Genomic DNA, 13,981 nt, shown 5'->3' with positions numbered 1-13,981 from the left:
CGGGTGTAGAATTTTCTGAGAGGGGGCGGACACTGGAAAAAGTATATAATTATATTTCGTTGAATGGGACGGTAGACATGTTTTTTTAGGGGTGGTGGGTGGGGGGTGGGGGTGGTGTGTGTGTGGGGGGGTGGGGTGAGTGGGGGGGGGTTTAATTTAGACTTTTTCCTCCCCGGAGAGGGGTGGGGGGTACTTGAAATTTTCGGGGGCGGGTGTAGAATTTTCTGAGAGAGGGCGGACACTGGAAAAAGTATATAATTATATTTCGTTGAATGGGACGGTAGACATGTTTCTTGGGGGGTGGGGGTGGGGGGAGTGGGGGGTGGGGGGGGGTGGTGTGTTTTGGGGGGGGTGGGGGGTGGGGGTGGTGTGGGGGGGGTGGGTTGGTTTTAGTTTAGAGAAAAGAGACAGCACTATCAACCTAGCGCCCGGTGTATCCTTCCTCAACGGGCCATTTTTCTCGTATAAGGGCAGGTTAAACCCCCAAATTGAAATTTAGGTGTTAGGACTTTTTTGAGTTATAAGGAAGTTGTAACTAGCATAGTATATGAAAAAAAAAATGCAAAAAAATCATTAAAAAGTTATGGTTTTGTGAAAATATTTTCTAAAAAGTGTCATTTTTAGGGTAAAATAGCTCAAAATTAGCTCTCATTGAAATCAAAATAACACAGCTTCTGTTTGTCAGAATAACACAAATCTTTAATATAGTGTAATATACGCAATTACAAAAAAGTTGAACTAAAACAATAAGAAAATATAAAAAAAATGGATTTTAGCCAATTTTTTAAAATGTGAGACCTAAATTTTTTCCAAAAAGTAGGGAGTAGACTTAGCTTTTTTTTTTATAAAATGAGAAGTTTCAAAGATATAGAAATTCTTTTAGTTCACCTTTACAAACAGTGTTTAGTAAACATGTGTGCAAAATTTCAGCTAAATATCTCAAGTAGTTTTTGAGTTAGAGTGATTTGACTGGTACAATTTTGTTGAAAAGTAACATTTTGAGAAAAACGCTAAATAGTGAAAAATATACTAAATTTGAAAAAAACGAGAAAAAGCGAAAACTATACCAAATAAGTCATTTTTAAAACCTCCAAGTTACATAAATTGCATCTGGAGCCTCTTACTCAGCAATAAGAACATCTATTTTAGTTAGTTTTTAATTTTTATGTTGCTAAATGTTGCTTAATATAGGTGAATTACGTCATTAGTCTCATTAATTAAAAAATTATAAAAAATACTAGCAATACGAAATTTTGCAAAATGAGTATACAAAAATGTTCAGAATTGAATGTAGTTTCAGAAACAATAGATTTTCAAAAATCAACATTTCTGACTTAAATATGTATTTTGGGGGGGGGGTTTAACCTGCCCATAATAATAGTTTCGCTGTCTGTGTATCTATCTGACAAGAACGCTCTGTCTGTCTATCTGACAAGAACGCTCTAGAGAAAACACAAGCAAATTAAAAACCTGCATAGTAATTCGAAAAACGAAGTATGACGTCGACACATTTAGCATAGAGTTGAAAATAATCTCAAGGCGGAAAGTGCACACAGTAATATAATGACGTCATTGATTATCGCGTAAACATTGAATAAAAATGAAATGTTATCTAATCTAAATGGTTTGCGTGAAGAGTTTCTTGCATACAATTCTTCGGGTAGGGGCGAAGCCCCACCCCACGCGTAAGAACGTCTGAGCCCCCTCCCTCCCCAACTCAAAAGAAATTTCTTCATCGATACTCTATAATAAAATTACCGCCTAATTAATGTGTCTAATCTAAAAAGTGGTTTTCTTGCAATTTCTTTAATGCAATTCTTCGGGTAGTGGCTAAGCGCGACACCAGTGTTTCTTTCAGACTTTTTCCTCCCCGGAGAGGGGTGGGGGTACTTGGAATTTTCGGGGGCGGGTGTAGAATTTTCGGGGAGGGGGCGGACACTGGAAAAAGTATATAATTATATTTCGTTGAATGGGACGGTAGACATGTTTTTTTTTAGAGGGGGTGGGTGGGGGGTGGGGGGGGGGGGTGGTGTGTGTGTGGGGGGGGGGGGTGGGGGGTGGAGTGGGGGGGTGGTTTTAATTTAGACTTTTTCCTCCCCGGAGAGGGGTGGGGGTACTTGAAATTTTCGGGGGGGTGTAGAATTTTCGGGGAGGGGGCGGACACTGGAAAAAGTATATAATTATATTTCGTTGAATGGGACTGTAGACATGTTTTTTAGGGGGGGTGGGTGGGGGGTGGGGGGGTGGTGTGTGTGTGGGGGGGGTGGGGTGAGTGGGGGGGGTTTAATTTAGACTTTTTCCTCCCCGGAGAGGGGTGGGGGTACTTGAAATTTTCGGGGGCGGGGTGTAGAATTTTCTGGGAGGGGGCGGTCACTGGAAAAAGTATATAATTATATTTCGTTGAATGGGACGGTAGACATGTTTTTGGGGGGTGGGGGTGGGGGGGGGGTTGGGGGTGGGGGGGTGGTGTGTTTTGGGGGGGTGGGGGGTGGGGGTGGTGTGTGGGGGGGGGTGGGTTGGTTTTAGTTTAGAGAAAAGAGACAGCACTATCAACCTAGCGCCCGGTGTATCCTTCCTCAACGGGCCATTTTTCTCGTATAATAATAGTTTCGCTGTCTGTGTATCTATCTGACAAGAACGCTCTGTCTGTCTATCTGACAAGAACGCTATAGAGAAAACACAAGCAAATTAAAAAACCTGCATGGTAATTCGAAAAACGAAGTATGACGTCGACACATTTAGCATAGAGTTGAAAATAATCTCAAGGCGGAAAGTGCACACAGTAATATAATGACGTCATTGATTATCGCGTAAACATTGAATAAAAATGAAATGTTATCTAATCTAAATGGTTTGCGTGAAGAGTTTCTTGCATACAATTCTTCGGGTAGGGGCGAAGCCCCACCCCACGCGTAAGAACGTCTGAGCCCCCTCCCTCCCCAACTCAAAAGAAATTTCTTCATCGATACTCTATAATAAAATTACCGCCTAATTAATGTGTCTAATCTAAAAAGTGGTTTTCTTGCAATTTCTTTAATGCAATTCTTCGGGTAGTGGCTAAGCGCGACACCAGTGTTTCTTTCAGACTTTTTCCTCCCCGGAGAGGGGTGGGGGTACTTGGAATTTTCGGGGGCGGGTGTAGAATTTTCGGGGAGGGGGCGGACACTGGAAAAAGTATATAATTATATTTCGTTGAATGGGACGGTAGACATGTTTTTTTTAGAGGGGGTGGGTGGGGGTGGGGGGTGGGTGGGGGTGGGGGGTGGGGGGGGTGGTGTGTGTGTGGGGGGGGGGGGGGTGGGGGTGGAGTGGGGGGGGGGGGGTTTAATTTAGACTTTTTCCTCCCCGGAGAGGTGTGGGGGTACTTGAAATTTTCGGGGGCGGGTGTAGAATTTTCGGGGAGGGGGCGGACACTGGAAAAAGTATATAATTATATTTCGTTGAATGGGAAATTTCTTCATCGATACTCTATAATAAAATTACCGCCTAATTAATGTGTCTAATCTAAAAAGTGGTTTTCTTGCAATGGGACGGTAGACATGTTGTTTTTTTTTTTGGGGGGGGGGGAGGGGGGGGTGTGTGTGGGGGGGTGGTGGTGTGTGGGGGTGGGGGGTGGGGGTGGTGTGGGGGGGTGGGTTGGTTTCAGTGTTTCTTTCAGACTTTTTCCTCCCCGGAGAGGGGTGGGGGTACTTGAAATTTTCGTTGAATGGGACGGTAGACATGTTTTTTTTTGGGGGGTGGAGGGGGGGTGGAGGGGTGGGGGGTGGGGGGCGGTGTGTGGAGGGGGTGGTGTGTGGGGGTGGGGGTGGGGTGGTGTGTGGTGGGGGTGGGGGGTGGTGTGTGGGGGTGGGGGGTGGGGTGGGGGTGGTGTGTGGGGGGGTGGGTTGGTTTTAGTTTAGAGAAAAGAGACAGCACTATCAGCCTAGCGCCCGTTGTACCCTTCCTCAACGGGCCATTTTTCTCGTATATAATATACAGAGGGTTCTTTGGGGGTTGTAACCCCCTAACCCCCCTGCCTACGCCACTGGTGTGAGTGTATGTGTGTGAGTAAGGATTTCCCTTACCCCCCCCCCCCCCCCACACACACTTGTACATAACAAATTTCTGCCTCCGCCACTCTAGAGTGGCAGGATTGATAGCAATAATTATTTCTATTGAGGGGGTCTATCTATATTTAGACACCCCCTCCACCCGCCCCCTTCCACCACCTCCATTTTTATTCTTCAATTGACGTCATAACAAGATTAAACTAAGCCAGGGGTCGGCAACCTTTTGAAGCGGAGGAGCCAAAAGTTATAATTTTCCAAATTTTCCTGGTTTTAAAGAGCCACTAACATTTTTTTTATTTCAAATATTTTATTTTTTTATTAAGATTATTAGTATTAGTTCAAGGAGCTGGAGAGCCGCATCTTGATATCAAAAGAGCCGCATGCGGCTCGCGAGCCGCAGGTTGCCGACCCCTGAACTAAGCACGTAAAGAGACTTGAGATACTGCCTGGTTCCAGCCTGTGGTATATTTTCTTTAAATAGAAACAAATATTGCCCCACTGACCTAGTCAAAAGTTACGTCAATGTGTTTACATTCCCATGTGTACTTTGTCTTAAAGGGTTCAATAGGTTAGTGTGTCGGGGTCTACTCGACACTAGAACGTAGTAATGGTACATCCAGGAACATTTTTTTAAAACTTAAACATGTGTTCAATAGGACAAAAAACAATGACGGTAATATTGAGCAGGGAATGAAATAGGCCAGAGATCTGAAGCGAACAGAAGAGAAAGAAGAAAACTCGTTATAACATACATTTTTAACAATAAAGGCAAGCAGTTAATATACTGGTACATAGAGATTGATTTCTGCGAGATGCCATATTTCAAAATAATCCATGATCGACCTGTCTGTTAGAAGCTGTAATCCCATATGTTAGTTTATAAGTCTTCATGAGGGTATCCGACAAAATGCCGACACGGACAAAAGGCCGACACGGACAAAAGGGCGGCAAGACAAAAGGTCGATTGGAAATAAGGCTGACATCTAAAAGGCCGAAATCCAAAACCAATTGCCCTAAGCTGTTGATTTTATATGAATGCTAGAGAGTAAGTTGAATGGGTCGTTTTGACGTAGCTAAGTTGGGTCACTGGTGTGTTAGGAGCGTCAGATTTATGTTGGCTTTTTTTTTTCGTGCGGGAGGGAGGGGTCTGCTTGGGGGACGTCACATTCCTAGGATTTATGTCACTCGAACTTTGTGGCGATGTGGGACAATTATTTTGTATTTTTAAAATCTTTACCAATACACATTTTTGTCTGAGATCAATTCATATTTCAGAAAGAAAATGCTTTTTAAAAACTCAAAATTGAAGATAGTGGGAGTAAGGCTGTATTATCGCGTCATTTAGAGGAGGTCTGGCAGTGTGTATGTCTGAACTTGGGAGAGGAGAGTGGGGGGGGGGGGGGGGGACGTCAAGAAGCGTGGCGTTATTTATGGATGATTTTTTTTTAAATATAAAATTTGTTTTCATTTCCCGCGTTACGCTACGAGATGTTATACCCCACCACCACCCCACTTCTTTAAATAATCTAACACAATAGTCTTTACAAGACAAACACAAAACGAGAGAGAGTAGGCCTAAGAATAATAGCGGGCTTGAGAAAGACACATGTGTAGTGTGGGTGTTTTCCAATGTTTGAACCAGAGCTAGACAGTAATGAGTTTTTTTCACTATTTGACCTACTGACCCAGTCATGAGAGGTCAAGGGTAATCTACGCCGCTTGTTTGTAAATACGTACCACTAGCTTGGTCTATTTATATAACATACTCACTAGTTTTTGACATTACTTTAACTTTTTTTTTTTAATTATTAAAAATGATTGAATTATCCATGCAAAAGCTTTTGCTGTTTATTGATTGAATCGTCTATTTTAGGGTAAAGGAAAGATTTTTTTTTTTCTTGACATGTCTACACGTCTAAATGTAGAAGTTGGTTCATTGGGTTAGTAGGGTACAGGGTTACCAAGGCAAGGGCGGAGACATGAAGAATGGGTCGTGGAGACGAACGCTTCAGTTTATGAACGTCTCAGTTTTGCTAGCTGCCTGTGTAGTTTAAAATTCTCACAAGAGCAAATAGCTCATGAATATTCACTACTCTAATAACAGTTACGTGATACAATATAACCAGTGTAAGCATCAAATAAACCTATGTGTGAGTATTTTTTACCCCCCTCCCACCCCAATTTCCACAAAACAAATTTCTGCCCCTGACCGATAGCATTGAGAGATACAATTATTTCGATGGAGGGGGTCTTGCTATATTTAATTACCATTCCTCGCGAAAACATGTAGTGTCGTGATAAACCAACCCGAGTCGATTCCAAATTATTCCAATTGAAACCTCTGTGTCATGAGTGTGTAGTGTGCTTGTAAGGGCCGTCCATTCAGAATTTCATTACGTCAGCTGCCAAACCCCTGCTTTCTCTGTGATTTGTCTGGCGGCCGACGTCACGATACATCACAGGAAGCGTTTCATGGCGTATTTCGAGGGGGAAAAAATCCCGACATGCGCAACGTCATTCAAGGGGAATATACCTCCCCCGAAACAAATTTACTGCCCCCCCCCCCATCTCCCACCAAACAAAATAGAAGGTATATAGATCATTTAAACATTTACTACTGTCCGCTTACCCCCCCCCCCCCCCTTCGCGGCAACCTGGAAAATTTATGTTAGAAGGATTGTAATCTTAACATAGACGTAGCGAAGGTGGGGCGGGTGGGTACAAATGTCACTGGGCGCCGACCATTGGAGCGCTAAAACGGGTTGAAATTTTTTTTAAAGCTCATTTTAGCTGCAGTTTTGAATTATAAACATAAAAATATATGGAGGGGGGAAGGGGGAGAAATTGAATGTTGTCCCCGGGCGGCGGGAGTGGGGTTTGAGGTGTTAAGGTGTTTGTTGGTGGGGTTTTGGGTGTTCAGAGTGTTCCGCGAAGGGTAGGTGACAGGTAGAACACACCTTTTATTTTACACTTTGTGAGGATTAATTAAATCACAAAAAGAAGTCTCACTACTACGCAAAGGTGTGTTTGCTTACTCGTTGTTTTCCTATATTCGTCTGGTGAGACCTCTCTACTCCTTGTGGAGAACAGGGCAACAACCATTTTCTTCCTTTATATTATCTTACAATAACAAGATCAGGTCTACTTTACATAAAAGTCAAATAATTTTTAAAAATTAAGTTACAATCAAGGCTACCGTAGTCGACCCTCCACTTAACGCCGGGTCGACTTACATATTTTCCAATACAATGTTTTAAAACTGTTGAACCATACATAGAAAGCTCATCCGTCGCCGTCTCCCGCTCACAAACAAACCAGTATTTACAGTAGGCGTACAGACGTGTAGACGTGTAGACGTATAGCCATAGCCATAGCCATAGCCATAGTCATAGTCATAGTCATAGTCATAGTCATAGCCACAGCCGTAGCCATAGACATTGCACATTGGACATTAGGCATTAGGCAATAGGCATTAGGCATTAGGCATTAGGCATTAGGCATTAGGCATTAGGCATTAGGCATTAGGCATTAGGCATTAGGCATTAGACATTAGACATTAGACATTAGACTCAGACACAGACACAGACACAGACACAGACACAGACACAGGCACAGACACAGACACAGACACAGACACAGACGTAGACGTAGACGTAGACGTAGACGTAGACGTAGACGTAGACGTAGACGTAGACGTAGACGTAGACGTAGACGTAGACGTAGACGTAGACGTAGACGTAGACGTAGACGTAGACGTAGACGTAGACGTAGACGTAGACGTAGACGTAGACGTAGACGTAGACGTAGACGTAGACATAGACGTAGACGTAGACATAGACATAGACATAGACATAGACATAGACATAGACATAGACATAGACATAGACATAGACATAGACATAGACATAGACATAGACATAGACATAGACATAGACATAGACATAGACATAGACATAGACATAGACATAGACATAGACATAGACATAGACATAGACATAGACATAGACATAGACATAGACATAGACATAGACATAGACATAGACATAGACATAGACATAGTAGTAACTGAAGCAATGAACATGAAAGAGATTTTTTTTATTAACAAATACTTTATTTTTTAAAAAATGTGTTTCTCCAATTGAATTGAATAGAATGAGATCACATGATGTGGTAAATAACAATTGAGTTAACAATATCAGAATAAATGTATCACAAATGAACAGTCACAAAATATATTATGGGATGAATTACACAACTGTGGAGTTACAACTTCCAGGGATGATTATCATATTGCGAAATTTTAAAAATAAATATTTTATCACAGTTTGCTTATTATACGTAACAAAATAATAAAATCGTTCGGAACTGACTGCTGCGGAGCTCGAGGCTTTCAGGTTGTCGGTCAAGAGCTCCACTGTCTAGAGATGCCGTCATTGTTATAACACTAAAGGTTCAATAAATTAGCTGCTCTTACAATATTGGTATCGAACACCAGTTGTTTAAGATTAAATAAAGTAGAAAACAATAAAAATTCAATATAAGGGAAACAACCAATAGTTCATTCACAAGAAGTTACCAAGCTCCATCCACTCCACAACAAAGTTAGGTAACCCGTATTGCTGTTTTGAAATAAGTTCAAGTGATCACTGGATAGGCAAGAGGTGAGACGGATCACTATCAGCTGACCTTGGCGTCAGAAGTACGCGACATGCACACGACTTCGCGTTTATTCAGAACAATTTAACATCTCCGTTCAGTAATCGTTGGTGTAGCTATCAATTTCCCACCAAGGCGATCGTAAACACAGTTAGAAAATGTTAGCCAGAGTCAGCTCACCCATCAGCTAGACACTTGATGCAAGTGTTTTAGTGTAATTTTGGGATCTAAAATCAAACGATCAGTGGTAAACCTGAGTTAAATCTTTTCTCATTAACACACAACACGTATGTTTATTTACACATATGGAAGATGCTTATGTACTCAGCCTTCGAATTTAAACATCCCCTCCTTCTGGTCCTATATAGTATTCTGCCTATGAAGCTGCTATGTTAAGAAGTAACCCTTGTGCCATGAATGGCCTGCTGACATCTGGCACATTTTGTCATTAGCGGTTGGCAGTTGACACAGTTACACAGACAGTTGCAGGGCAGGTTGATAACCTGTATAGGTCTCTGCAGGCAGGTCAAGCATAGACCTCTCCCTGAAACCAAATGTTACATTAGATGTTACAATGATGAAAGAAACACCGTCGGCTCTATATTGTTGCTAGGCGCTGTACAATTACAAATTTATAAAAATGTAAGAACCAATAAATAAGTTTGCCATAGGATTTAAGAAAATGTCCCTATGTGAAAACACGTTATTTGCTGACTATAAATATAAATTTACCTGTCCATGAATATTCTGATCTGGCAGCGCCGCTGTCTCTGACAGCACTGACTCTCTCATTGACAAAAATGTCACCCTCATTAACAGCACGGCCAGTGTCACTGACAGCAGCACCATTGCCATCCCTGACACGTGCACTGCCATCTGTCACGTCGTACCGCATAGGTGGGCTGACACCAACACGTTGACCTGCATGACGTGTGACGCCCTGGGGCTGTTGGGTCAAGATAAGGCGAGCTTTAGTAGGTGATTCAGTTTTGTTAATTATAATTAACGTAATAATGATTGGACTCGGTGTAGTCATACCTGAAAGCTGGTAGCCATTTCTTCCTGTCTAATTCTCGCGATAGAATTGACTTTTTCTAGATGACTAGACGCGAAATGTCTGAGCATTTCACGTCTGTTTGTCACAGATTCAAGAGGCATATCTCGCTGTAGTAGGAAGCCAGGCAATCTATTGATTCTCAGCTAACACGCGGTAAACTACAATACAATTTGAAAACGGTGTTGCCATAAATAATTATATACATGCACACGTACATAGGTATGGATCAATGGAGATAGTAAAGACCACACACTCACTATGATTAGCATGAATTCTACTTATTAAATTGTTGCTATGGATACCTCAAATTCACTAGCAAACCACTATCAGATGTTCACATAACACGTTTATCCCATTTGCCGGTGTTACAGATACCGATTACCTATCTTTCACACCTAATGGAACACCTAATGAAAATGAAGTCCTACAAAACATATTTTAAAAGTATAAAACTAAGAATCACTCACCAAAGAAGATGGCAATCTGAAGTGACGAAAAGGCAATTTGAAGTCACGGAAACAATTTTTCTTTTAACTAAGAGCGGTCACTAACACGTCCAGCTTGCCAAGACTCCTTTATAGGCTTTGCTAATAAACATTTCCCTTTATATACAACTACAACTTCAGAGTTAGAATTCCCGAAAATGGGTTTTCCCCAGTTATGTTTTATTAAAACTAGTTCATCCTTTAACATTAGATAATAACTAGTTTGAGTGTATAATTGGCTTATAAATAGTTTGGGTGCATAACGTTCTAATAGGAATGTAACTTATAGATCCATGTTGAAAGTTTAAAAAAACTGGAAGTGTTAAACAATTTTTTAGAAAGTGTGTTTTTAATAGATCAAAAAAATATAGTAGGATCGGGAAATTTCGGAAAAAAAAAAACCCCAACAAAGATAGAAGGGAGACAACTAAAATAATAATCTAGTCGTCTTTTCTGCAAGTTATTTCCCTTACACCTGAAGAAGTAAATATGAAAGGACCGTAACTGACTTTCCTCGAGGTTATGAAATCAAATAAGAGTTAAATTTAGAATAAGATCTTGCTTATGAGTGTGGATTAGGATTTTCTATATTTTATATATATTTAAATTAGCATTGATGCCGCTTCAAGGATAACCACAGCTTTAGCCCGATCTGTTTAAAGCGTAAACTTTTATAACCGCACCCATATTTTTTGGACTTCTCTTAGCCTAGGTGAGTGCCGGAAAAAGATGGTTTCTTCTTGTCGAAGTGTTTGTTCAATTAAGCATCTTTAAATTATACCTGATGGATGTGGGCCGGCAATCACAGTTCCCAACTGGACTGGACTATTCTCTGAACCTTAGTATAGGCAAATCATTTGATTGAGTACAGTGGCGTCGCTAGGTCAGGTGTCTCTCACCCGATACGGCACTTCGTGGTTCCCCAAGAAACAATATATATATATATATATATATATATATATATATATATATATATATATATATATATATATATATATATATATATATATATATATATATATATATATATGTTTGTATGTGTGTGTGTGAGTGTGTCGACCTACAGAGGCCTATACTTTAAATATATGCCGCATACACATACATGTACGTGTATAACCTTTAATAACTGCAGACTTAAGAATAGTTAGCTTGTTTACGTCATGGTGTCACCCCTATTTGTAACCCGATTTGTACTTAATAGACCATTCATTTAACTTTCATCAATTATTAATGGAAGTGGCAAAAAGCATTGTTTTTCGGCACATTTTGCCATTTTTTGCCATGGTGTCACCCCTCTAAATGTTGTCACCCGGTGCGGTCTGCACCCCCGCCCCACCCTCGCTACGCCTCTGAGTGTTAGCCTCAAGTTTGCAATACAATATGGTAACACAATAACTTGAGAACCTTTTCAGTTTGCTTTGAGAACAGAAAGTAGTGCCTACTCTACTTCCGGTTTCTCAAAAGTCGATTATTTAAGTAACGTTGATGTAAGTTTGACAAAATTGAACACATAAATATTACATTGTATGCGCTGACGTTTACAAATTTGAATCTATTTTTGTAACTGGAACTGGTATTTCACTCTATGTACGTGGGAACGCTATAACGTGAGTCTTCTGTTTTAATTAGTGAGACGACATTTTATATATAAGTTCTTAGATCTTTACTTTGTGTGCTTTAAATTTTTGATTGACCGCCGATATCCAAAAGTGGTACTTTATTTCTGGTTTCTCGATAGGATCAATTATTTGATATTGCTACCGTACGTATAACTGCAGATATCAACTTTATCAGTTAAATGACTCCTAACAATAGCAAACATCATAATGTACTGTATTCATGGGCAGGGATGGGAACGTTGTGGATGTTGGCCAAGTATTTCGATGCACGTAGCTGGTGAAACTTCTGTCTTAAGAATTTGTTTAGATGCAGGAGATTTAATGCATGAATTACAGGTGAGATAATACGAGAAGGATACTGCAAAGTCCGCCATTCTGTTATGGAATATAAGGACGAACACAACTGTGATGGTAAGGAACATACCTGCGACAAGGAACATTGTGATGTGATAGGGTTATCGTGTTTCTATTTCGATTACTGAAGTCAGTATCGTTTCCTAACAATTAAATACATTTTTTTTAAACAAACACATTTTATAAACAATACGTTTTCATTTTAATTAAATATTTTAGTCAAACCACTCAATACTGATAGCAAACTACATACAGTTATAAACATAGTTATAAAAAACATATAAAAATTTAGCCCAACTATATTCATGTTGACAGGCTACTTATTTAAACAGCCGTACTAAACTTTAAAAAAAATACTTTAGTCTAGCTCTTCATGGACGTTGATGTCTGAGTGCAAAGGATAGGCGAGACTTTTCAGTTCTTTTCTTTCCGGGGGCACAAATATCTGTTTGATACATACAATATGTAACATTCAGATAAAATATATTTTTAGAATATTTTATAACAGATACGTAGTGGAGACCACACACAGTCAAAGACCTTAAAACAAAATGTAGCAAACGTTAAAAGCTGGTCACAGAGACCTTACCCTAAAGTTGATCCCGAGAAGGGGCGGACGTGGTTGCTTTGGAAAGGCATGTCTTGCACCATCTGCACTCATCTCTCGAAATTCAAAATGTGTTTTGTTTAGAAGGTCGCAAGGCGATACTTTAAAAGTAAAAAGATTTGAATTTTTTTAAACATGTACATTCCTATAAATAAGAGTGAATTTCCTAGCTTTAGCTCTGACTAACAGCTACTAGATAGTCACGGAAGACAAGATTTAGATATCAATTATTAATGTACAATTTGTACATATTGAAGGAAGTCCTACATTAAACGTAATAATTACTTACGAAGGATTTCGGCAATATAATGTTACGGAATCAAATTCGAAGAATGGCCACTGGCACGTAGGCTATAGCGTGACAATGCTGTGAAGTTTAGGAATGACATCAGCCGTTGGTTTGTAAAGTCCCGCTGATATTAAACCTATGATAAAATCTAAATCCGTCACACACGTGTTATTAAAATGTTTTCTAGCTCATACCTATATATATAATTCTCTTCTGGGAGACGCTAGAAAACAAGCTGTAAACGCGCTCCCTACCATCCCCACCCCTACATGGTCTTAGTGAGCTGTGGTTCACGCTATGTTTACCTTCGTGGAGTCGGGTTTAGTGACGGCTAATAGGGGCAGATAATTTAGTTTGAAACGATTTTAAACGTTGGGGTGGGGGGGAGGAAGGGGGGGGGGAAGGAAGGGGGGGGGGGGTATGGTCCTTAACGAGCTACTTATAGTGTTTTAAAGAAATATTTTCAGTGTCAGCGTTGGTACTGTCGTATTCACAAATTATGAATTTCTGAAAAGTAGAAAAAACAAGAACTAAATAGCGGCGTATGTTATGCCGCGGGCCGGCTCGTTTTATCTAATGCCCCTTTTTCCGGCTTGACCATATTTTTTGAATGACATTGAGTCACGCTACACTTACCACTTGACGACAGCGGGACAGAGGTGACAAACTGTCTACCCTCGGGTGGCTGTAGGCGACAGCATGGAGTGAGAGGCTTTAAGCCCTGAATCACTATGTCAAAATATGTCGAATTAAAAAAAAAACTACTAGAAGCCAGAACAACCCCGTCTCCTGGAATTATCAATACTTTTGACTACTTAATAGTAGTTTTCACTTCCGTGACCCTCTATCTTTTTTTCCGTGTACA

General features: G+C 40.5%; 1 protein-coding gene and 1 long non-coding RNA gene across 2 annotated transcripts; both read right to left on the bottom strand.

Moving 5' to 3' along the window:
• Positions 1-9,058: 9,058 nt before the first annotated feature.
• On the bottom strand, positions 9,059-10,326 carry LOC131939592 (uncharacterized). The gene is made up of 4 exons (XM_059297996.1): positions 10,230-10,326; positions 9,744-9,920; positions 9,438-9,651; positions 9,059-9,249 (listed from the first exon to the last, which is right to left on the bottom strand). Exons 2-4 carry the CDS (start codon positions 9,861-9,863, stop codon positions 9,098-9,100), a joined length of 486 nt encoding a protein of 161 aa, XP_059153979.1. The 5' UTR covers positions 9,864-9,920; positions 10,230-10,326; the 3' UTR covers positions 9,059-9,097.
• Positions 10,327-12,453: 2,127 nt separating this feature from the next.
• LOC131939594 (uncharacterized) lies at positions 12,454-13,202 on the bottom strand. Its single transcript, XR_009386442.1, has 3 exons — positions 13,117-13,202; positions 12,810-12,928; positions 12,454-12,665 (listed from the first exon to the last, which is right to left on the bottom strand). It is a non-coding gene; the product is annotated as an uncharacterized LOC131939594 (long non-coding RNA).
• Between the last annotated feature and the right edge of the window lie 779 nt (positions 13,203-13,981).

Source organism: Physella acuta, unplaced genomic scaffold (assembly GCF_028476545.2).
Source record: "Physella acuta isolate Inbredline_101_S28 unplaced genomic scaffold, ASM2847654v3 ptg000284l, whole genome shotgun sequence".
Classification (NCBI taxonomy): domain Eukaryota; kingdom Metazoa; phylum Mollusca; class Gastropoda; family Physidae; genus Physella; species Physella acuta.
The sequence above is the reverse complement of the archived record's forward strand: the minus strand, read 5'-3'. Positions and strand labels throughout refer to the sequence as shown.